This window comes from Cherax quadricarinatus, chromosome 88 (genome assembly GCF_038502225.1).
Source record: "Cherax quadricarinatus isolate ZL_2023a chromosome 88, ASM3850222v1, whole genome shotgun sequence".
Lineage (NCBI taxonomy): Eukaryota > Metazoa > Arthropoda > Malacostraca > Decapoda > Parastacidae > Cherax > Cherax quadricarinatus.
Genome location: NC_091379.1, coordinates 17,005,152 through 17,031,162, shown reverse-complemented (window position 1 = coordinate 17,031,162; position 26,011 = coordinate 17,005,152). Strand labels below are relative to the sequence as shown.

The 26,011-nt window shown below is 39.9% G+C and overlaps 1 protein-coding gene across 4 annotated transcripts in view; it reads right to left on the bottom strand.

Moving 5' to 3' along the window:
* The window catches only part of LOC128698666 (von Willebrand factor A domain-containing protein 5A), a 267,556-nt gene that overhangs the window by 106,180 nt on the left and 135,365 nt on the right, over positions 1-26,011 (bottom strand). For all 4 annotated transcript variants that reach the window (XM_070104010.1, XM_070104012.1, XM_070104009.1 and 1 more), the window contains exons 12-13: positions 18,866-19,030; positions 18,432-18,585 (exon numbers count right to left, since the gene is read on the bottom strand). In XM_070104010.1, coding sequence (XP_069960111.1) covers positions 18,432-18,585; positions 18,866-19,030 — 319 coding nt within the window. The remainder of the gene's footprint in view (positions 1-18,431; positions 18,586-18,865; positions 19,031-26,011) is intronic.

The following is a 26,011-nucleotide window of genomic DNA, read 5'->3' as shown; positions in this document are numbered from 1 at the left end:
ATTTCAGAGTGAAGCCATTACTAGTGTACCATTCTGAAAATCCCAGAGTGTTTAAGAAAAACAATGTTGTGAAGAGTAAATTGTGTGTGTTTTGGAGATCTAATAATAAGGCATGGGTCACAAGGGACATTTTCGTTGAGTGTTTCAATGAAGTGTTTGGCCGTAGTGTGAAGAATTACCTTCTGGAAAAGAAATTGGATCTCAAGTGCCTCCTAGTAATGGACAATGCACCTGCTCATCCTCCAAACTTGGATGACCTAATTCTGAAGGAGTTTGAGTTCATCACAGTAAAGTTCTTGCCCCCGAATACCACTCCTCTCCTCCAGCCCATGGACCAGCAGGTCATTTCAAACTTTAAAAAACTCTACGCCAAAGCAATGTTTCAAAGGTGCTTTAATGTGACCTCAGACACTCACTTGACCCTAAGAGATTTTTGTAAAGAACACTTCAGTATTCTCCATTGCATAAGCCTTATAGGTAAGGCTTGGGAGGGAGTGACTACCAGGACTTTGAACACTGGAGAAAATTGTGGCCAGATTGTGTCCACAAGAGGGTTTTTGAAGAGTTTGAGGCTGCCCCTGATGAGCCTATGTCAGTTGTGAACTCTACTGTGGCACTGGGGAGTTCCATGGGGTTGGATGCGAGTTTGGAGGATGTGGAAGAGTTGGTGGAGGACCACAACAAAGAGCTAACCACTGAGGAGCTGCAAGAGCTTCAGCAGGAAGAGCAACAGATCGCAGCTCAGAATCTTGCTGCAGAGGCGGAGGAAGAGAGATGGAAGAAGATGCCTTCTTCAGAAATTAAGGAGATTTTTGAAATGTGGGGTAGGATGGAAAGATTTATGGAGAAACATCACCCTGAGAAGGATGTTGCAAGCCATATCGGCAACTTGTACAGTGACAGAGACTTGGCCCATTTTAGGGAAGTTTTAAAGAGACGCCAGAAACAGAGCTCTCTGGACATTTTTTTTTGCGAGACAGGACTCCAGTGACTCTCAAGCTGGTCCTAGTGGCATTAAGAAACAGAACAGAAGTAACCCCACAAAAGCACTTGGTACGTGAGGTGTTGATGGAAGGGGATTCCTCTTCCAAAGAGTAACTAATGCAATCTCTCTCCTCCTCCAGTCTTCCATACACTAAGAAGAATCACCAATAAAGGTAAGTGCTATGCTGTTAAATGTTTCATTTATCATGTGCCATTGTATTGTTTATGTACTACATGTATATTTCATGTAAAAAAATTTTTTGTTTTAATACTTCTGGGTGTCAGGAACGGATTAATTGTATTTACATTATTTCTTATGGGGAAAATTGATTCGAAAATCGTCTATTTCGATAATAGTCCCACTTCCAGGAACGGATTATGGACGATAATTGAGGGACCACTGTACACAATTGATGACTGCCCAACATACTAGTATACACAACTGACGACTGTGTCTAACATACTAGTACACAAATGACGACTGTGCCCAACATACTACCTGGAGGGCATTCCGAGGATCAACGCCCCTGCGGCCCGGTCCATGACCAGGCCTCCCGGTGGATCAAGGCCTGATCAACGAGGCTATTACTGCTGGCCGCACACAATCCAACATATGAACCACAGCCTGACTGATCCAGCACCGTCTTTAGGTATCTGTCCAGCTCCCTCTTGAAGACAACCAGGGGTCTTCCTGTAATGCCCCTTACTGCTGGTGGGAGGCTGTTGAACAGTCAACAGTCTTGGGCCCCAGACACTTTTGCGTTTTCTCTTAGTGTATCAGCGATGCCCCTACTTTGCATTGGGGGTATGTTGCATCACCTGCCAAGTCTTTTGATTTTGTATGGAGTGATTGCTGTGTGCATATTAGGGACCAGTCCCTCTAGAATCTTCCAGGTGTAGATTATATCTCTCCCGCCTGCGCTCTAGTGAGTAAGGCTCTGGTGGCCTGGTGGCTAATGCTCTCGCTTCACATGGCGAGGGCCTGGGTTCGATTCCCAGCCAGAGTAGAAACATTGGGCGTGTTTCTTTCCACCTTTCGTCTATGTTCCCCATCAGCAAAATGGGTACCTGGGTGTCGGTGGACTGGTGTGGGTCGCATCCTGGGACACTGACCTAATTTGCCCGATATGTGGAGCATAACAAGGGGCTTTCTATGTAGTAGTATCTCATTGTTGTCAGCTAGGTCTGTATACCATGTACATGTACTAAATAAAGATATTGTTATTATTAAGTCAAGTGCTTCCAGGCACTCCTAGTAGTTAAGGTGTTTGATGGAACTTATACGTGCAGTAAAGGTTCTCTGTACATTCTCTAGTTCTGCAATTTCACCTGCCTTGAATGGGGATGTTAATGTACAGCAGTATTCCAGCCTAGAGAGAATAAGTGATTTAAAAAGGATCATCACTGGCTTAGCATCTCTTCTCATTATCCATCCTATCAGTTTCCTAGCAGATGTGATAGTGGCATTGTGGTGGTCCTTGAAGGTGAGGTCTTCGGACATTACCACACCCAGGCAGGGCTGGATTACCGCATAGGCAAACTAGGAATTTGCCTAGGGCCCCGCGCATTTGGGGGCCCCGCGGTCCAAGGGGTTCAGGGGCTCATCCAAGACTGCGCACATGGTGCAAGTGCAAAGGGGTCCCTACCTAAAAACTTCAAGTGTTTGGAGAGTAAAATTTATTTTTAAAAATTAATCAAAACAAAAATAAATAATGAAATAAAATAAAATAAAAATAAATAAACCTAACCATAGATGGCAACACTCAACACGCCTTTGTTTACATCAGAACAGCTGTGTTTTCCCGCTAATGGGCGAGTATGGGAGATTCCTCTCCAATTTTCTGTAGTAATTACACGTTATCTGGACTTGTACTGTGACAAATTAAATGAAGTGTTGTTGATAGACACTGATGTGTATGGATAAATGTTTGTTTTCACCTCTAAATGTTAAGGGAGGTACCTGATAGGGTTACCTGACCAGTCAAGACACATGGACCAGTAAAGACGCTTTTTTGGTAAAAATACTATAAAGAAAAACCTAAAAACGCAAACTGACTTCCGTTTGTAGGTTTTAAAAGCACTTTGTCCTGTCTTTAAGTCTTTATCATTTCAATAACAGATCTCAATTGATTGATGTTCTACATCACTTCCGTCGCAAATGCTTAGTTTTCAAGTTGCAACGTAAGTGATGTAGAACATCAATTAATTTACTACATATTTCCCCAGAAACACATAAGCCACATCAGAAAATCGTTGGTTGGGTGAAACTGAAAACTGTCCCTGCATTCTTTAATTCTCATGTCCTTATCTATGGTGGTAGGCCATATATCATGCAAAACATAATGATTAGTTTAGTTATGAAAATGGTAATATAAATACCATTGTGCATTGTTCTTGGACTCGGTATGATTTCTGTTTAAGTAAATTGGAGATCAAGGAGGATGAATTAGTAAAATATTCGTAGCCCAAATAACTAACCTAATCTATGGTAAAAGTTCTGTATATGACTCCTTTCTGGTAACGTTTTGAATTTTTAGATGCGTAGCCAGAGGAAAGGGGGCTACAAGGGCCATATCCCCCCAAATGACAGAAAAAAATTTTTAATAATTAAAAAATTAATAATAATTGATAATGAAAAATTTGTATTTGCATGATTACAGACAGTGATACATCCTCATTACGGCATCTCGTGAACGTGATGTTGGACGTTCTTATGCGAGTGGGTCACAGAAAAGAAAGAAGAAAATTCAAGAAGAAGAACAGAAAAAGAAAGATGTAGGAAGCTGCAGAAAGATCACAGACATGCTCACAAAAACAGTTTCTGATGTTACCAGTACAGTTGAATCTGCAGATACGTCAGATTATACAGAAAGCCCTCCCTCCATTATTTCTCAGCCAGCATCTACTTCTTTTGTGTCTCCTCTCAATGTCTCAACGGACATTTCATCCACAGGATTTGTCTTAAAAGATCCTGCCTCATGGCCAAATGTAATCCCAGATTCTCTACGTAATGCTTTCATTGCAGAAAACTTCATTTACACTCTGAACATTGACTTTAGGAAATCAGCAAGGATTTATGATGATGGAAGTCGTCGTTGTTTAAAGTCATCTATGTTTTATAGGAAGCTTGCAAATTCAGAAACTGTGAAAAGATCATGTATGGTATACTCTGAAAGCTCAGGAAAAGTGTACTGTTCAGCATGCAAGCTATTTTCTACCAAAGAAAATACCTTCACACAGGGATTCAATGACTGGAAAAATTCCAAGAGTTTCGAGGAACATGAAAACAACACCACTCACAGGAGCTGCATTTTAGCCAGTGTATTTCGTGCACAGAAAAAAGGCTTATTGGATTCTCATTTGGAAAATCAAACTGAAAAAGAACGCACTTATTGGAGAAAAGTTAAAGAGTTGTTGCTGTTGTAAAATTCTTAGCTCTAAGAGGACTTGCTTTCCATGGAGAAAATGAGGTTTTTGGTTCGGAAAACAATGGCAATTTCCTAGGGATCATAGAACTGTTAGCACAATTTGATCCATTCTTAGCAAATCATGTGTCACGCCTTGGGAATGCAGGAAGAGGCACTGTATCTTACATGTCATCTACTATATGCAATGAATTTACTGAACTGATGACTAAGAAGGTCCTCAATAACATCATAGCAGCTGTGAAAACTGCAAAATACTTTGCAATAAGTGTAGATTCAACACCAGATATTTCACATACAGATCAATTGACATTCATTGTCCGCTTTGTCAACTCCAGTGGTAAGCCTGTAGAGAGCTTTATAAAATTCATTCCTCTTTCAGACCATGATGGAGAAACAATGATGAATGTAGTACTGGATACTCTGCTTGAACATGATCTCTCTATTATGGATTGCCATGGCCAGAGCTACGACAATGCAAGTAACATATCGGGATTGCAAGCCCGTATCGAGCAAATCAACCCACTTGCTGAATATGTGGCCTGCTCAGCACATTCTCTTAATCTTGTTGGGTCATGTGCTGCGGAGTATTGTGTCGCTGCAGTTTCATTTTTTGGACTTTTACAAGCACTCTTTAATTTTTTCTCTGCTTCAACGCATCGGTGGAGTATACTCAAGTCAACCATTCATGGAGACATCATCAAATCATTATCAACAACAAGGTGGTCAGCGCAGCATGATGCAACACATGCTTTGAAAGACAGCTTTGCTGAAATACTTTCTGCTTTGATCCAAATAGCAGAGGATGAAGACTAGACAGCAACTACAAGAAGCGAAGCAGCCAGCTTAGCATCAAAATTGGAAGATTTTGAATTGGCCTTACTCTGTGTGCTTTGGGATTGTATACTGGAACGGTTAAATGCCACGAACGAGACACTTCAGAAAATTGAAATTGAAATGGCTACTTGTGCTAACCTCTATGCAGGCTTAGTGGAATTTGTAAGCTCACTTCGCAATGATGAAGCTTTTGAAATGTTTGAAGAGAAAGCTAAACTGCTGGTGAAAGACTACAGTTACCGGGCTGATCATCAGCGGTCAAGGAAGAGGAAACGCAATTTTGAAGAGCCAGACAATGAAATTGTGTTGCTACCAAGGCAGAAATGTAAGACAGCTACATACTTCGTCATTCTGAATTCACTGATTACAGAATTGGTGAAAAGAAAAGAAATCTACCAGAATCTCAATAACAAGTTTGGATTTCTGTTCAAAATTACTACTATGCCAGATGCAGAATTGAGAGAAGCTGCATTAAAGTTGCAACAACACCTTTCAACAGATGTTCAGGACACATTTGTTGAAGAAATAGTTCATTTTTCTGGGTATATGAATCAGATTAAAGCTCCACCTGAAAAATGTGCACCCTCAGCTGCTTTGAAACATTTAAGAAATGCAGGTATCTCAGAAACCTTCCCTAATGTTGACAGTGTATCGCTATAGTGTATTTCTATATCCGACAACTTCAACCAGAATAGTGGCTTCTATAACATAGCTGAACCACTTGCCAAGAAACTTCTTCATCGCTATCCCACATAAGAACACAGGAATGGAAGAACACTGTAGAAGGTCTGCTCACAAACTTATCCAATCTCCTTTCCAAGCTACCCAAGATTTTAGACTCTATAACCCCACTCGGTACATCATCAGATGCAGCATTCTCCACCTGACCTCAGCATTCTGAACCTGACTATAAATACTCGCGTTCCTTCCACTCCAGGTAGTTCTGTTTGTGACTAGAAAAAGCCCACTGTGTGGGCGAAACGTAGTCAATAAAGGATCACATTATACTGCATATGTGTTTATATTTCCATTGTGTCGGTATTTTATACCATTTATTTCCACAGTGTATCGCCTTTACCTAACACTTCCAGCTACTAACTGTGAAGGAGAACGTTCATTTTCTGTTTTGAAAAGAGTGAAAAACCAGCTCCGTTCAACAATGAGCCAAGACAAATTGTGTAACCTAGCCTTGTTGACCATTGAGTCTGATCTAACAAGAAATATTGATTTTCAGAATATAACTGATGATTTTCCCAATATGAAACCCAGAAAAAAGTTTATTTAAGAAGTGCCTGTGAATATAAACAATTCTTTACTTTCTTGAGTTTATATGATTTGATAGTCTTATGCATGATGCAATGATAACAATAATGGTCAGTGATTTATAAAGGGAATAATAGTGCTGTAGTGGTTATGCTGAATATAATAGGTACATGATGTCACTACTTTAATAGCCTAATCTAGTAATACTATGCTGTCTTGAGTTTATTCTCTTTAAAATGCATGATTTAACAAGATAGTTATAATGGCTGTTGGTAAATGGTTTTGGTTGTCTTGATGTACTTTCCCTATTAAATTTAATCTAAATAGCCAGAATGTATTTAATTAGACCTTAAACAGGCTCACACCGACCCCCCCCCCCACCCCCAAGCTGGAAGGGGTCGCTTCGCTTACCTGTAACTCAAGGGGGCCCCGCCAATCTGAATAGCCTAGGGCCCGGAGACTTCTTAATCCGGTCCTGCACCCAGGTCCTTCACATTACTTTTCTGCTCTATTGTGTACCTTTATACCTTTGAAGAATTTCAAGAGTATATCTACTCTCTCAGCCTAGCCATGGGCCAGGCTCGTCTGGTGCTCGCCTGGTCAACCAGGCTGTTGCTGCTGGAGGCCCACTGCCCCACATATCCATCACAGCCTGGTTGATTTGGCACCTGGTGAAGATACTTGTCTAGTTTCCTCTTGAAGGCTTCTACACTTGTTCCAGCAGTGTTTCTGATATCTTCTGTTAAGATGTTGAAAAGTCTGGGACCCCGGATGTTGATACAGTGTTCCCTTATTGTCCCCACCGCACCCCTGCTCCTCACTGGGTTTATTTTACACTTCCTCCCATATCTCTCACTCCAGTATGTTGTCATGGCAGTGTGCAGATTTGGGACCAAGCCCTCGAGTACCTTCCAGGAATATATTATCATGTACCTCTCTCTCCTCCGCTCAAATGAGTACATGTTTAAGACTTGCAGGCGTTCCCAGTAGTTTAGGTGCTTTACTGGCGCAATGTGAGCCATAAACGATCTCTGTATTTGTTCCAGCTCCGATATTTCTCCTGCCCTGAACAGTGCCGTCAGCACTGAGCAATATTCTAAGTGAGGGAGCACTAGTGATTTGAATAGTGTCACCATCAGCATTGTTTCCCTTGTTTTGAAAGTTCTCAATACCCACCCAGTCATCTTCCTGGCTGTCGTGATTTTTGTCTTGTTATGGTCTTTAAAAGAAAGGTCCGCTGACATAATTATTCCCAGGTCTTGTACGTGTTCCTTACGTTCTATTTGGTGACCCTCTTGAGTTTTGTATATAGTGCTCCTTTTGAGTTCATTTTTTCCATACCTAAGCAGCTGGAACTTATCACCATTGAACGTCATGTTGTTCTTCACTGCCCACTGGAAAACCCTGTTTATGTATTCCTGTACTTTTTTGGAGTTTGTAGTATACTCAGTCCTAGTTATTATTTATAACTGAAAAAGGCACAATACCGTGACTGGAACGATACACAAATAACCCGCATATAGAAGAGAGGAGCTTACGGGCTGAAACGTCGTCGTAAGCTCCTCTTTGCAAGTTATTATTTCCTCCAGTTTTCCATAATGTAGTAGTTATAATTTGTCTTCATTGAACATCATGTTGTTCTCTGTTGCCCATTGGAAAACTTGGTTTATATCTTCTTGGAGCTTTGCCATGTCCTCAATGGATGACACTCTCATGCAGATCCTAGTATCATCTGCAAAAGATGATACAGCGCTGTGGTTTACATCTCTGTCTATGTCTGATATGAGAATAAGGAACAGGATAGGTGCGAGTACTGTGCCTTGTGGTAACTCTGTTTACCACTACTCTTTGTGTGCAATTGGTTAGAAAGTTGAAGATCCATCTGCCTACTTTGCCGGTTATCCCTATAGCATGCATTTTGTGTGCTATTACACCATGGTCGCACTTGTCAAAGGCTTTTGCAAAGTCTGTGTATACTACATCTGCATTCTGTTTGTTTTCCAGTGCATCTAGGACCATATAGTGGTCAAGCAGTTGCGAAAGGCAGGAGCGACCTGCTCTGAAACCATGTTGCCCTGGATTGTGCAAGTTTTTTGAGTCCAGGTGGTTTGCTATCCTGCTTCTTAGAACTCTTTCAAAGATTTTTATGATGTGGGACGTTAAAGCTATTGGTCTATAGTTCTTAGCTACTGCTTTGCTGCTCCCTTTATGGAGTGGGGCTATATCTGTTGTTTTTAGTGACTGTGGGATCTCGCCTGTGTCTAAGCTCCTTCTCCATAGCATACTTAGGGCCCGTGAGAGGGGTTTCTTGCAGTTTTTAATGAACACCGAGTTCCACGAGTCTGGGCATGGGGCTGAGTGCATGGGCATGTTGTCGATGGCTTTCTCAAAGTCCAGTGGAATTAGGGTTATGTCATAAATCTGGCCTACACTGGCAGGGTTTTGAAGCTCATTCATGAAAAAATTGTTTGGATTGTCTATCTTTAACCCTTTCGGGGTTTCGGCCGTACTTGTACGGCTTACGCACCAGTGTTTTTGACGTACTAGTACTCACAAATTCTAGCGCCTTCAAATCTCGCGGAAAAAGGCTGGTAGGCCTAGATGTGAGAGAATGGGTCTGTGTGGTCGGTGTGCGCAGTAGAAAAAAAATCTGGGACCCAGTGGCGCATTGTGGGAACACCATTTTAGTAGACCTTGTTCACCATGCCTCGCGGTAAGAAGCTCCTCACTCCTCGGCAAATTGGGACACTTGTTCCCCAGTGACAGTTCTAATACAGATGGAAGTACCAGTGAAGATGAGTTTCAAGGTTTTGGTGAAGTTGTGACCGAAACTAATGACCATAATATCGGTAATAGTGAGGAAAACCCAGACGACCCTCAGCCTTCCACCTCCGCTGCTGGGCCATCTTGTTCATGTTCAGTTGTACCAGAATCAAAGAGGAAACTCTTATTTTCCCAAATCCCGGACACAGATGTGAGCATTAGCGATGATAGTGATAGTGAATATGAACTACAACCTCTTGAAACCAGTTCCTGTAGTGATATTGAAGTGGAATATTCTCCAATGAAGCGTCAGTATATACGAAGATATATGCGCTCTGGAAGTGTGCCATATGCTATTCCAAGGGGAAGGAGTACATCTCGGAGTACATCCCGTGGCTGTACAACAGGAACAGACAGTGAAAAGGATGATGATAGTGTTGCAATTGGGATGGAAAATGTGCATGGTGGTGGTAGTGGTGGTGCCGGCTGTAAGGCACCAGCAGTGGGCCATGGTGCCACCCACGCTGCTGCCTCAGCTGGTCTACAACAAAGGCCACCATCCCCCACCCACCCACCACACCAGCCTCCACAACCACCTGTCAATATCCAGTACCCACCAGCAGACCGCACCTGGGATTGGCAGGAAGCTGTCAATTTTGTTCCAAATCCCCACCAGTTTGATGAAAGCCAAAGTGGAATACGGCCATGTTGTACACTGGGGAACAATGCCACTGAACTGGATTTTTTTTTCTTTTTTTTTTTTTCAACAAGTCGGCCGTCTCCCACCGAGGCAGGGTGACCCAAAAAAGAAAGAAAATCCCCAAAAAGAAAATACTTTCATCATCATTCAACACTTTCACCACACTCACACATTATCACTGTTTTTGCAGAGGTGCTCAGAATACAACAGTTCAGAAGCATATACGTATAAAGATACACAACATATCCCTCCAAACTGCCAATATCCCAAACCCCTCCTTTAAAGTGCAGGCATTGTACTTCCCATTTCCAGGACTCAAGTCCGACTATAAGAAAATAACCGGTTTCCCTGAATCCCTTCACTAAATATTACCCTGCTCACACTCCAACAGATCGTCAGGTCCCAAGTATCATTCGTCTCCATTCACTCCTATCTAACACGCTCATGCATGCTTGCTGGAAGTCCAAGCCCCTCGCCCACAAAACCTCCTTTACCCCCTCTCTCCAACCCTTTCGAGGACGACCCCTACCCCTCTTTCCTTCCCCTATAGATTTATATGCTTTCCATGTCATTCTACTTTGATCCATTCTCTCTAAATGACCAAACCACCTCAACAACCCCTCTTCTGCCCTCTGACTAATGCTTTTATTAACTCCACACCTTCTCCTAATTTCCACACTCTGAATTTTCTGTACAATATTTACACCACACATTGCCCTTAGACAGGACATCTCCACTGCCTCCAACCGTCTCCTCGCTGCTGCATTTACCACCCAAGCTTCACATCCATATAAGAGTGTTGGTACTACTATACTTTCATACATTCCCTTCTTTGCCTCCATAGATAAAGTTTTTTGACTCCACATATACCTCAACGCACCACTCACCTTTTTTCCCTCATCAATTCTATGATTAACCTCATCCTTCATAAATCCATCCGCCGACACATCAACTCCCAAGTATCTGAAAACATTCACTTCTTCCATACTCCTCCTCCCCAATTTGATATCCAATTTTTCTTTATCTAAATCATTTGATACCCTCATCACCTTACTCTTTTCTATGTTCACTTTCAACTTTCTACCTTTACACACATTCTCAAACTCATCCACTAACCTTTGCAATTTTTCTTTAGAATCTCCCATAAGCACAGTATCATCAGCAAAAAGTAACTGTGTCAATTCCCATTTTGAATTTGATTCCCCATAATTTAATCCCACCCCTCTCCCGAACACCCTAGCATTTACTTCTTTTACAACCCCATCTATAAATATATTAAACAACCATGGTGACATTACACATCCCTGTCTAAGACCTACTTTTACCGGGAAGTAGTCTCCCTCTCTTCTACACACCCTAACCTGAGCCTCACTATCCTCATAAAAGCTCTTTACAGCATTTAGTAACTTACCACCTATTCCATAAACTTGCAACATCTGCCACATTGCTCCTCTATCTACTCTATCATATGCCTTTTCTAAATCCATAAATGCAATAAAAACTTCCCTACCTTTATCTAAATACTGTTCACATATATGCTTCAATGTAAACACTTGATCTACACATCCCCTACCCACTCTGAAGCCTCCTTGCTCATCCGCAATTCTACATTCTGTCTTACCTCTAATTCTTTCAATTATAACTCTACCGTATACTTTTCCTGGTATACTCAGTAAACTTATTCCTCTATAATTTTTACAATCTCTTTTGTCCCCTTTCCCTTTATATAAAGGAATTATACATGCTCTCCGCCAATCCCTAGGTACCTTCCCCTCTTTCATACATTTATTAAACAAAAGTACCAACCACTCCAACACTATATCCCCCCCTGCTTTTAACATTTCTGTCATGATCCCATCAGTTCCAGCTGCTTTACCCCCTTTCATTCTACGTAATGCCTCACGTATCTCCACCACACTTACATTCTGCTCTTCTTCACTCCTAAAAGATGGTATACCTCCCTGGCCAGTGCATGAAATTATCGCCTCCCTTTCTTCCTCAACATTTAAAAGTTCCTCAAAATATTCTCGCCATCTACCTAATACCTCCCTCTCCCCATCTACTAACTCCCCTACTCTGTTTTTAACGGACAAATCCATACTTTCCCTAGGCTTTCTTAACTTGTTTAACTCACTCCAAAATTTTTTCTTATTTTCATTAAAATTTCTTGACAGTGCCTCTCTCACTCTTTCATCTGCTCTCCTTTTGCACTCTCTCACCACTCTCTTCACCTTTCTTTTACTCTCCATATACTCTGCTCTTCTTATAACACTTCTGCTTTGTAAAAACCTCTCGTAAGCTACCTTTTTCTCTTTTATCACACCCTTTACTTCATCATTCCACCAATCACTCCTCTTTCCTCCTCCCCCCACCCTCCTATAACCACAAACTTCTGCCCCACATTCTAATACTGCATTTTTAAAACTATTCCAACCCTCTTCAACCCCCCCACTACTCATCTTTGCACTAGTCCACCTTTCTGCCAATAGTCGCTTATATCTCGCCTGAACTTCCTCCTCCCTTAGTTTATACACTTTCACCTCCCTCTTACTTGTTGTTGCCACCTTCCTCTTTTCCCATCTACCTCTTACTCTAACTGTAGCTACAACTAAATAATGATCTGACATATCAGTTGCCCCTCTATAAACATGTACATCCTGGAGCCTACCCATCAACCTTTTATCCACCAATACATAATCTAACAAACTACTTTCATTACGTGCTACATCATACCTTGTATATTTATTTATCCTCTTTTTCATAAAATATGTATTACTTATTACCAAATTTCTTTCTACACATAGCTCAATTAAAGGCTCCCCATTTACATTTACCCCTGGCACCCCAAATTTACCTACTACTCCCTCCATAACATTTTTACCCACTTTAGCATTGAAATTCCCAACCACCATTACTCTCACTTGATTCAAAACTCCCCACGCATTCACTCAACATTTCCCAGAATCTCTCTCTCTCCTCTACACTTCTTTCTTCTCCAGGTGCATACACGCTTACTATAACCCACTTTACACATCCAATCTTTATTTTACTCCACATAATCCTTGAATTTATGCATTTGTAGTCCCTCTTTTCCTGCCATAGCTTATCCTTCAACATTATTGCTACTCCTTCTTTAGCTCTAACTCTATTTGAAACCCCTGACCTAATCCCATTTATTCCTCTCCATTGAAACTCTCCCACCCCCTTCAGCTTTGTTTCACTTAAAGCCAGGACATCCAGTTTCTTCTCATTCATAACATCCACAATCATCTCTTTCTTATCATTTGCACAACATCCACGCACATTCAGACTTCCCACTTTGACAATTTTCTTCTTCTTATTCTTTTTAGTAATCTTTACAGGAAAAGTGGTTACTAGCCCATTGTTCCCGGCATTTTAGTTGACTTTTACAACACGCATGGCTTACGGAGGAAAGATTCTTATTCCACTTCCCCATGGATATAAAAGGAAAAGTAATAAGACCAAGAACTATTAAGATAAAATCAAAGAAAACTCAGATGAGTGTGTATAAATAAACGTGTACATGTATGTGTAGTGTGACCTAAGTGTAAGTAGAAGTAGCAAGACGTACCTGTAATCTTGCATATTTATGAGACAGACAAAAGACACCAGCAATCCTACCATCATGTAAAACAATTACAGGCTTTTGTTTTACACTCACTTGGCAGGACGGTAGTACCTCCCTGGGTGTTTGCTGTCTACCAACCTACTACAATGATAAATACTATACGAAAATACACCTTAAAGTCAGCGTTTTAATAAAAAAAAAAAACAGATTTTTTTTCTCATTATGCACTGCATGCTGCAGGATTTTTTTTATGTGGTGCACACTGACCCGACAGACCCATTCTCTCACATGTGGGCCTACCAGCTTTCTCCTGCTTGATTTGAAGCTGCTAGAATTTATGCGTGTTAATACGTCCAAAACACTGGCTCATAAGATGTATATATGCGACCGAAAGGGTTAACCTAGTAAAAGTCAGTGTGACTATTTCCATGTTTTGACGAGAAGTACACTCTGAAACACAACTTCCATTACACAATCACTTAGCAGGACAGTAGTACCTCTATGGGTGGTTGCTGTCTACTAACTTACTACCTAGGTTTATATACATTTATTAAATAAAAGCACCAACCACTCCAACATTCCCACCTGCTTTTAAGATTTCTGTCTTTATTCCATCAATCCCAGCTGCTTTACTCCTTTTCATTCTACCCACAACTTCACACATTTCCCCTACACTTATTTATATCTGGCTCCTCCTCACCCCTACAAGATGTTATACCTCCTTGCCCAATGCATGAAATCACACAGCTTCCCTATTTTCATCAACATTTAACAGTTCCTCAAAATACTCCCTTCATCTCAATACCTCCAACTCTCCATCTAATAATGCTCTTCTCCTATTTTTAACCCTTTCAGGGACTTAGATCTTAAACTTGTCCACAGGATCCATGAATTCTATCCCCCCTCTCTTCCCCCCCCAAAAAAAACAAAGAAAATTATTATTTACACTTATGAAATGATGGAGAATTTTTTTCTGAAGGTAATAAAAGAAAAAGTATGAAATTTGATGGAAAAATTACTCTAACACGAATTTTGCTGTCGGAAATATTTAAGCATTGATGATTTTTGCCCACCGAGTCCTATTCTAGGCCAATTACATTGTTCCAGTCAACCAAATTCTCAGCTATTTCACTAGTATGCTTTCCATTTTATCAATAGAGCACAAGAAACCACCCAATCAACTATTTCAACAGCTCAATAGAGTGATCAGATATTGGTAATTTATCCAATTTTGCACAAATTTAAAAATATTCCAATTTAACCCTTTCAGGGTCCGTCCCGTAGATCTACGGCTTTACGTTCAGGGTCCAAACCGTAGATCTACGCCATGAGCTCAGCTCACTCTGATAAACTGTGAGTGGTACATTTGGGCCTAGATATGAGAGAATACATCTATGTGGTATGTGTGCACCACATAAAACAGATCCTGCAGCACACTGTGTATAATGAGAGAAAAAAAATGAAATCATGATTTTTCGATTAAAACAGCAACTTTGCAGTGTTTTTTCCTATGTTTTTTATAGTTGTATTTGCGATTTCTTGGTCTTATTTGATAGAATGGAAGACATATTACAGAAATAGAGATGATTTTGATTGGTTTTAGCACTGGAAATGGCTTGAAACTGAGCTCAAAGTAGCAGAAATGTTAAATTTTTGCCGATATTCAAGAGTAAACAAACGACCTCACACGTCTAATACACGTCAGCTGGTGGGTCTAATATACATTCACAAATATGGTGATGATATTTATACAATTATTACAGTATTGCATAACAGTAAATCTTCTATTTTTTGGTGTGAATAAAAATTCATTATGTGAATAAAAAATCAAAATGGAATTTATTTGTAAAGCCTCAAAACATAACTAATGAACAGAGGAAATGTTAGTTTAGTGCCAGGAATGCCTACATTGTTCATTCTGGACCCTATTTTAAAATTGGAATATTTTGAACTGTGTTAAATTGGCCAAATTAACAATTTCCGATCACTTTATTTTGTAGTTGAAACAGTTGACTTGGCGATTTCTTGTGCTCAATCGATAGAATAGAAGTAATACTAGTGAAATAGCTAAGAATTTGGTTGATTGGAATAATGTAATTGGCCTAAAATGGGAGTCAAAGTCGGCAAAATCGCCGATTCGTAAATATCGCTGACACATCAAAATTCGCGAGAGCATAATTTCGTCAATTTTCCACCAAATTTCGTACTTTTTGTTTTATTACCTTCACAAAAAGATTCTCTACGATTTCATAAGAAAAAATAACAAATTTTTTTTTTTTAAATTCTTGGACACTGGTGCGTGACTCCAGATTTGGGCCTTGGACCCTGAAAGGGTTAAAAATAAAGTCCAGAATAAACAATGCAGACATTCGTGGTACTAAAATAACATTTCCTCTGTTTTTATTTTTTTTTTCAACAAGTCGGTCGTCTCCCACCGAGGCAGGGTGACCCAAAAAAATAAAGAAAATCCCCAAAAAGAAAATACTTTCATCATCATTCAACACTTTCACCACACGCACACATTATCACTGCTTTTGCAGAGGTGCTCAGAATATAACAGTTTAGAAGCATATACGTATAGAGATACACAACATATCCCTCCAAACTGCCAATATCCCAAACCCCTCCTTTAAAATGCAGGCATTGTACTTCCCATTTCCAGGACTCAAGTCCGACTATATGAAAATAACCGGTTTCCCTGAATCCCTTCACTAAATATTACCCTGCTCACACTCCAACAGATCGTCAGGTCCCAAGTATCATTCGTCTCCATTCACTCCTATCTAACACGCTCATGCACGCTTGCTGGAAGTCCAAGCCCCTCACCCACAAAACCTCCTTTACCCCCTCTTTCCAACCCTTTCGAGGACGACCCCTACCCCTCTTTCCTTCCCCTATAGATTTATATGCTTTCCATGTCATTCTACTTTGATCCATTCTCTCTAAATGACCAAACCACCTCAACAACCCCTCTTCTGCCCTCTGACTAATGCTTTTATTAACTCCACACCTTCTCCTAATTTCCACACTCCGAATTTTCTGCATAATATTTACACCACACATTGCCCTTAGACAGGACATCTCCACTGCCTCTGTTTATTAGTTACATTTCCAGGCTTTACACATGAATTCTATTTTGATTTTTTATTCACATAAAGAATTTTAATTCACACCAAAAAATAGAAGATTTACTGTAATGCAATATTGCAATAATTGTATAAATAATATCAGTGCATTTGTGAACATATATTAGACCCACCGGTTGACATATATTGGATGCATTATGTGATACGTTTACTCTTGAACAACAGCAAAAATGGAACATTTCCTCTAATTTGAGCTCAATTTCAAGTAATTTTCAGGCCTGAAACCAGTCAGAGTCATCTCTATTTCTGTAATATATCTTCTATTTTATCAAATGAGACCAAGAAACTGAATACGACCATACAAAAATGCACCACAAAGTCGCTGTTTAAAAAAAAAAAAACACTGAAGCAGTTTTTTTTTTATGATGCACTGTGTGCTGCAGGATTTTTTATATGGTGCACACATACCACATATTTAGGCCTAAATTTATCACTCACAGCTTATCTGAGTGATACGAGCTCAAGGCACAGGACTACGGCACAGACACTGGCTTCAAAACCATAGAACTACAGCACAGACTCTAAAAACGTTAACTGTCAAGTCCATTTGTTCTCTAGGCTAATCTCAAATTTGCTCTCAAGGTCAAAGAATTAAAAAAGAATTAAAATCGTATGAAATGAACTACATACTTGCAAATAAATAAATAAATTTCAATTTAATAAGGAATCTTTTTCCGAAGGTAATGAGACCAAAAGTATGAAATTTAATGGAAAACTTACAGAATTACGCTCTCGCAAAGTGGGCGAAATCGCATCGGCAATTTCGCCCACTCAAGAATTGCCAATTTCAAAATAGGATCCAGAATAACCCATGTAGATATTCCTGGCACTAAAGCAACATTTCCTCAGTTCATTAGTCACATTCTCAGGCCTCTCCTATATTACTCTTGCTTTCCATTTTGAATTTTTATTCACACAAAAAACAGATTTACTGTTCTGTAGACTACTGCATTATTATAAAAATTGTATAAATTATGTCAGCACATTTGTGGACACGTATTATTATTATTATTATTATTATTATTATAATCACGGGGAGCACTAAACCCGCAGGATTATATAGTGCATGTGGGCGGGGGGAGGGAAGGAAGGTATTCAGTCTCAATTCAGGGAATTGGAGCACAGATCCAATTCCCTAGATCAAGAGCCCCTCACCCACATCAAGGAACCTCCCTTGAGGGGTGTGGGCACGTATTAGACTGACAAGCTGGACGTGTATTGTACGACTCTGGAATATCAGTACTTTGAAACCAATCAAAATAATTTATTTCCACTACCATACAAGACCAAGAATATAACAATAAAAACCAAGAATCATTGTTTTAAACCAAAAATACAGTCACAGTTTTTTCCTCCATTATGCACTGCTTGCTTCAGGAATTCTTTTATATGGGGCACACTTACCGCATAGACCCATTCTTTCATATCTAGGCCCAAAGTTACTGCTCACAGCTTACCTGAGTAAGCTGAACTCATGGCATAGAACTAGAGGACCGACTCAGGCTTCGAAGGCATAATAGTACTAGAAAGACCCTCAAAGGGTTAAGGGTCCAACCTGAGTTAAACTTCTTTCCAATTTTATGATGCAAATGTTGAGTCAATTCCAAAGAAGATTAAAAACTAGGAAAATCTGAATCACAATAATTTAAAAAAGCATTATCACAAAGAATGATACAAGAGGTTTTACTGCACTTAATAAGAGAACTAAGAAGACAGACACCAACCTTCTTCATCCAGCTGCCACTGGTTGATCTGTGCTCGTGCTGCCAGGCGGTGAAGACTCATCTCGGTGTCATGAACAGTAACAACATCACTGCCCTGAACGCTAACACTCAGCTCGGCTGATCCAATGTTGCCCTTGATGCTTATTCCCTTCACCTGCACACAATTATTATTATAATTATTATTAATACACAAGAATGCACTAAATCCAAATGAGTCATACAGCATCAATTCACCTGAATGTGTGCACACAAAACAAATGTACTACAAACACTAGGCAGTGGAATCTTGCCTAACTCTGCAATTACAAACAGTACAATAGAAGCAGTCATGCAAAACAATTTCTGGAAGAAAATTTAAATCCTTGGAGAAAAAAAAAAAAGTTTATTCATGCTCAGTCATTACCTAGGGACACAGGTTATCACTAAAAACTTACAGTGGTAGTAGGAGGCAGCCTAGTATATAACACCAGATGCTGACCACCGAAGATAACAGGTGGAACTTTAGGGATGAGTGCAACTCTGCTGGTGGGCTCCACCTCAAAAGTGACCCTTACATTCTGTACACTCTCTTGTACCATAGAGCTGACCAATCCCATTACCTGCAAACAACCAATAATATATGAGGACCACTGCTGATCACTCAACACAACATGACAATTATTACAACCATGGGGAAAAGCAACTAAATCATACCACAGGCGGGATTAGAACCCGCAATCAGAGTCATAAAACTCCAGACCAACATATTAGCCACTGAGCCAGCTAGCCACAATAAGAAGGGCAGGAAACGAAGTATGACTGAAATGGAGGGTAACTACAATTCCCCAGAACAAGAGCCCTTCATTGCTAAAAGGAACTCCTTTATGAAGGGTATGTATAGCAAAGTAAAACAGATGACTAACTGCTTTACATGATGGTAGGATTGCTGGTGTCTTTTTTTCTGTCTTATAAACATGCAAGATTTCAGGTTATGTCTTGCTACTTCTACTTACACTTAGGTCACACTACGCATACATTTACAAGCATATACATACACACCCCTCTGGGTTTTCTTCTAAATTCCTTCTAGTTCTTTTTCTTGTTTATTTCCTCTTATCTCCATGGGAAAGTGGAACAGAATTCCTCTGTAAGCTATGCGTGTTGTAAAAGGCAACTAAAATGCCGGGAGCAAGGGGCTAGTAACCCCTTCTCCTGTATAAATACGAAATTTAAAAAGAGAAAATTTCGTTTTTCTTTTTGGGCCACTCTGCCTTGGTGGGATACAGCCAGTTTGTTGAAAAAAACAAAAAAAAAAAACATGCAAGATTTTAGGTACATCTTGCTACTTCTACTTACACTTAGGTCACACTACACAGGCATGTACGAGCATATATATACACACCCCTCTGGGTTTTCTTCTATCTTCTTAGTAATTCTTGTTCTTGTTTATTACCTCTTATCAAAGCAGAAGTGTTATAAGAAGAGCAGAATATATGGAGAGTAAAAGAAAGGTAAAGAGAGTGGTGAGAGAGTGCAAAAGGAGAGCAGATGATAGAGTGGGAGAGGCACTGTCAAGGAATTTTAATGAAAATAAGAAAAATTTTTGGAGTGAGTTAAACAAGTTAAGAAAGCCTAGGAAAAGTATGGATTTGTCAGTTAAAAACAGTAGGGGAGTTAGTAGATGGGGAGAAGGAGGTATTAGGTAGATAGCGAGAATATTTTGAGGAACTTTTAAATGTTGAGGAAGAAAGGGAGACGGTAATTTCATGCACTGGCCAGGGAGGTATACCATCTTTTAGGAGTGAAGAAGAGTGAAGTGTGGTGGAGGTACGTGAGGCATTACATAGAATGAAAGGGGGTAAAGCAGCTGGAACTGATGGGATCATGACAGAAATGTTAAAAGCAGTGGGGCATATAGTGTTGGAGTGGTTGGTACTTTTATTTAATAAATGTATGAAAGAGGGGAAGGTACCTAGGGATTGGCAGAGAGCATGTACAGTCCCTTTATATAAAGGGAAAGGGGACAAAAGAGACTGTAAAAATTATAGAGGAATAAGTTTACTGAGTATACCAGGAAAAGTGTACGGTAGGGTTGTAACTGAAAGAATTAGAGGTAAGGCAGAATGAAGGATTGCGGATGAGCAAGGAGGTTTCAGAGTGGGTAGGGAATGTGTAGATCAAGTGTTTACATTGAAGCATATATGTGAACAGTATTTAGATAAAGGTAGGGAAGTTTTTATTGCATTTATGGATTTAGAAAAGGCATATGATAGAGTGGACAGAGGAGCAATGTGGCAGATGTTGCAAGTATATGGAATAAGTGGTAAGTTATTAAATGCTGTAAAGAGTTTTTATGAGGATAGTGAGGCTCAGGTTAGGGTGTGTAGAAGAGAGGGAGACTACTTCCCAGTAAAAGTAGGTCTTAGACAGGGATGTGTAATGTCACCATGGTTGTTTAATATATTTATAGATGGGGTTGTAAAGGAAGTAAATGCTAGGGTGTTCGGGAGAGGGGTGGGATTAAATTTTGGGGAATCAAATTCAAAATGGGAATTGACACAGTTACTTTTTGCTGATGATACTGTGCTTATGGGAGATTCTAAAGAAAAATTGCAAAGGTTAGTGGATGAGTTTGGGAATGTGTGTAAAGGTAGAAAGTTGAAAGTGAACATAGAAAAGAGTAAGGTGATGAGGGTGTCAAATGATTTAGATAAAGAAAAATTGGATATCAAATTGGGGAGGAGGAGTATGGAAGAAGTGAATGTTTTCAGATACTTGGGAGTTGATGTGTCGGCAGATGGATATATGAAGGATGAGGTTAATCATAGAATTGATGAGGGAAAAAAGGTGAGTGGTGTGTTGAGGTATATGTGGAGTCAAAAAACGTTATCTATGGAGGCAAAGAAGGGAATGTATGAAAGTATAGTAGTACCAACACTCTTATATGGGTGTGAAGCTTGGGTGGTAAATGCAGCAGCGAGGCAGTGGAGATGTCTTGTTTAAGGTCAATGTGTGGTGTAAATATTATGCAGAAAATTCAAAGTGTGGAAATTAGGAAAAGGTGTGGAGTTAATAAAAGTATTAGTCAGAGGACAGAAGAGGGGTTGTTGAGGTGGTTTGGTCATTTAGAGAGAATGGATCAAAGTAGAATGACATGGAAAGCATATAAATCTATAGGGGAAGGAAGGCGGGGTAGGGGTCGTCCTCGAAAGGGTTGGAGAGAGGGGGTAAAGGAGGTTTTGTGGGCGAGGGGCTTGGACTTCCAGCAAGCGTGCGTGAGCGTGTTAGATAGGAGTGAATGGAGACGAATGGTACTTGGGACCGGACGATCTGTTGGAGTGTGAGCAGGGTAATATTTAGTGAAGGGATTCAGGGAAACTTGTTGTTTTCATATAGTCGGACTTGAGTCCTGGAAATGGGAAGTAAAATGTCTGCACTTTAAAGGAGGGGTTTGGGATATTGGCAGTTTGGAGGGATATGTTGTGTATTCTACTCAAGATTGATGGACTGAACACATCGACTCAAGGTTGAGGGACTGATTACCTCATTCTCCTCCTGTTCTTCAAGTTTCTCCTACGTATGGACTGATGAAGCCACTGTGTGGCGAAACGTTTCCTCAATAAAGATACCCAAGAGTTGCACATGTGTCTAATTTATCAACCTGCTACTTTTAGCCCTAGCCATGGTTCCAACGAACTCTCTCCAGGTATACTCCAGGTAGGGAAAGGAAGGTGGGGTAGGGGTCATCCTCGAAAAGGTTGGAAGGAGGGGGTAAAGGAGGTTTTATAGTTAAGGGGTTGGACTTCCAGCAAGCATGTGTGAGTGTGTTAGATAGGAGTGAATGGAGACATATGGTTTTTGGGACCTGACGAGCTGTTGGAGTATGAGCAGGGTAATATTTTGTGAAGGGACTTAGGGAAACCGTTTAGTTGGACTTGAGTCCTGGAAATGGGAATTACAATGTCTGCACTTTAAAGGAGGGGTTTGGGATATTGGCAGCTTGGAGGGACTTCTAAACTGTTGTACCTGAGAGCCTCGGCAAAGACAGCGATTATGTACGAGTGAGGTGAAAGTGTTGAATGATGATAAAAGTACAGTGGAACCTCTACTTACGAGCGTGTCCACATGCGAGTTTTTCCAAATACGAGCAGTCGATGGGTTGATTTTTTGCTTCCATACGCGAGCAAAATTTCCATAAGTGAGCAGACCTCAAGGCAGGTTCCTTGACACTGGTGAGGGGTTCTTGCTCTTGATCTCGGGAATTGTATCTCATTTGTTTATTGGACTATCTTATTGAAACTTGGGCAATGTATGATGGAAAGATGCTTCTTCTTCTTCTTCTTCTTATTATTATTATTATTATTATCATCACACTGGCCGATTCCCACCAAGGCAGGCTTAATGTACACCGAAAATGAAAGAAATCTAAGCATAAATAAGGGAGTTCACTTCTCGGCAATTATCCACCCCTTAGTGGTAATTTCGAATGGTTTTTATGGTAGTATTCTCGTTTTTTTGGTCTCATTTGATAGAATGGAAGATATATTACAGAAATACATATGTTTTTGATTGCTTTCACGATGAAAAGCATCTTGAAACAGAGCTCAACCTAGAAGAAATGGTCCATTGCTTGGCTGCTTCAGAGTAAACAAATGACGTCACAGTAAATCTTATATTTTTTGTGTGAATAAAAATTACAAAATATTTATATAATAATAATAATAATAATAATCCTAGGTAGTAAGGTTGGTAGACAGCAACTGCCCAGGGAGGTACTACCGTCCTGCCAAGTGAGTGTAAAACAGAAACCTGTAATTGTTTTACATGATGGTAGGATTGCTGGTGTCCATTTTTCTGTCTCATAAACATGCAAGGTTTCAGGTACGTCTTGCTACTTCTACTTACACTTAGGTCACTCTACACATACATGTACAAGCACATATGTATATACATACCCCTCTGGGTTTTCTTCCATTTTTCTTACTAGTTCTTGTTCTTGTTTATTTCCTCTTACCTCCATGGGGAAGTGGAACAGAATTCTTCCTCCGTAGACTAAAAATGCCGGGAGCAAGGGGCTAGTAACCTCTTCTCCTGTATATATTACTAAATGTAAAAGGAGAAACTTTCATTTTTCCTTTTGGGCCACCCCGCCTCGGTGGGATACGGCCGGTGTGTTGAAAGAAAAAAATAATAATAATGAAAGAAATCTAAGCATAAATAATGGAGTTCGCTTCTCAGCAATTAGCCACCCCTTAGTGGTAATTTCAAATGGTTTTTATGGTTGTATTCTCGTTTTTTTGGTCTCATTTGATAGAATGGAAGATATATTACAGAAACAGATACGACTTTGATTGCTTTCATGAAGAAAAGTGCCTTGAAATTGAGCTCAACCTAGGAGAAATGGTCCATTGCTTGGCTGTTTCAGAGTAAACAAATGACGTCACTGTCCATTCCAATATGCAGTCGTGAATGGGTTGACATATTTATACAATTATTGCAATAAGGAATAACAGTAAATCTTATATTTTTTGTGTGAATAAAAATTACAAATAATTTACATAATAATAATAATAATAATAATATGAATATGAATAATAACAATACGCGGGGTAGGGGTCGTCCTCGAAAGGGTTGGAGAGAGGGGGTAAAGGAGGTTTTGTGGGCGAGGGGCTTGGACTTCCAGCAAGCGTGCGTGAGCGTGTTAGATAGGAGTGAATGGAGACGAATGGTACTTGGGACCTGACGATCTGTTGGAGTGTGAGCAGGGTAATATTTAGTGAAGGGATTCAGGGAAACCGGTTATTTTCATATAGTCGAACTTGAGTCCTGGAAATGGGAAGTACAATGCCTGCACTTTAAAGGAGGGGTTTGGGATATTGGCAGTTTGGAGGGATATGTTGTGTATCTTTATACGTATATGCTTCTAGACTGTTGTATTCTGAGCACCTCTGCAAAAGCAGTGATAATGTGTGAGTGTGGTGAAAGTGTTGAATGATGATGAAAGTATTTTCTTTTTGGGGATTTTCTTTCTTTTTTGGGTCACCCTGCCTCGGTGGGAGACGGCCGACTTGTTGAAAAAAAAAAAAAAAAAAAAAAAAAAAAAAAAAAAAATATATATACATATATAATAATATGCAAAACAACCACTCTGAAAGAATAGAGAAATTCCAAGCGCTTTCGTGACTACTCACATTATCAAGGAACTATGAAAGTAAGGCATCCAAGGAAGCTATATAAGGGGTCTGGCCGGCACCTCACTATCAGATCCCACAACGGTTAAACACGTGACGCGCGGCGAGCAAACTTGGATAGGTCCTTGGCACAACTCACCCCACAAACTATTCTACCCAAGAAATAAGAAATTTTAAAGATTATTTGTCCAGTGTATTATTAAATTCTTCCCAAATTCTATTAATTATAAATGGATCTAATTTATATAAACCAAAGGAAATATTCATATTATTGTCAAATATTCATATTATTGTCAAAAATATGAATATTTCCTTTGGTTTATATAAATTAGATCCATTTATAATTAATAGAATTTGGGAAGAATTTAATAATACACTGGACAAATAATCTTTAAAATTTCTTATTTCTTGGGTAGAATAGTTTGTGGGGTGAGTTGTGCCAAGGACCTATCCAAGTTGGCTCGCCGCGCGTCACGTGTTTAACCGTTGTGGGATCTGATAGTGAGGTGCCGGCCAGACCCCTTATATAGCTTCCTTGGATGCCTTACTTTCATAGTTCCTTGATAATGTGAGTAGTCACGAAAGCGCTTGGAATTTCTCTATTCTTTCAGAGTGGTTGTTTTGCATATTCTGAAATCACCTGTTTACTGTGATCTTATTGCATATATAATAATATGTACATATATAATAATAATGTACTACATATAATAATTATAATAAACGGCTTAAAAAGGCCATCACTAGATGGCAGTGTTTACCACAACAAAGAGGGAGAGGTTGTGGCCGCCTCCACCTGTTACATAATGACATATTTTATTCATTTTAGAGTATATATCGTGTTTCTATGTTATTTATATTGTTTGTTATGTCATATTAGATGAACTGTGATAGATAAATAAGTAGTATAGATGATATTAGCGAAATTATTCATGAAGTACAGTGAACCCTCACCTAACGAACGCTTCGCATAACGTTAAATCCGCCTAGTGATACATTTTAACGCAAAGATTTTGCCTCGGCTAACGCTAAAAAACTCGCTCAACGTGATTCGTTCGAGACGCTCCACATGCGGCTTGAGCCCGCCTCACTTGTTCCGTGGGTGCCAGTATTTACAAGCCAGCCACCGCGGTCGCTTCCAAGCATGCAATCGGAACATTTAATATTATCACAGCCTTTTTAGTGATTGCACCTGCAAAATAAGTCACCATGGGGCCCCAAGAAAGCTTCTAGTGTCAACCCTACAGGAAAAAGGGTGAAAATTACTATGGATATGAAGAAAGAGATCATTGCTAAGTATGAAAGTGGAGTGCGTGTCTCCGAGCTGGCCAGGTTGTACACAAAACACCAATCAACCATCGCTAATATTGTGGCCAAGAAAACGGCAATCAAGGAAGCTGTTCTTGCCAAAGG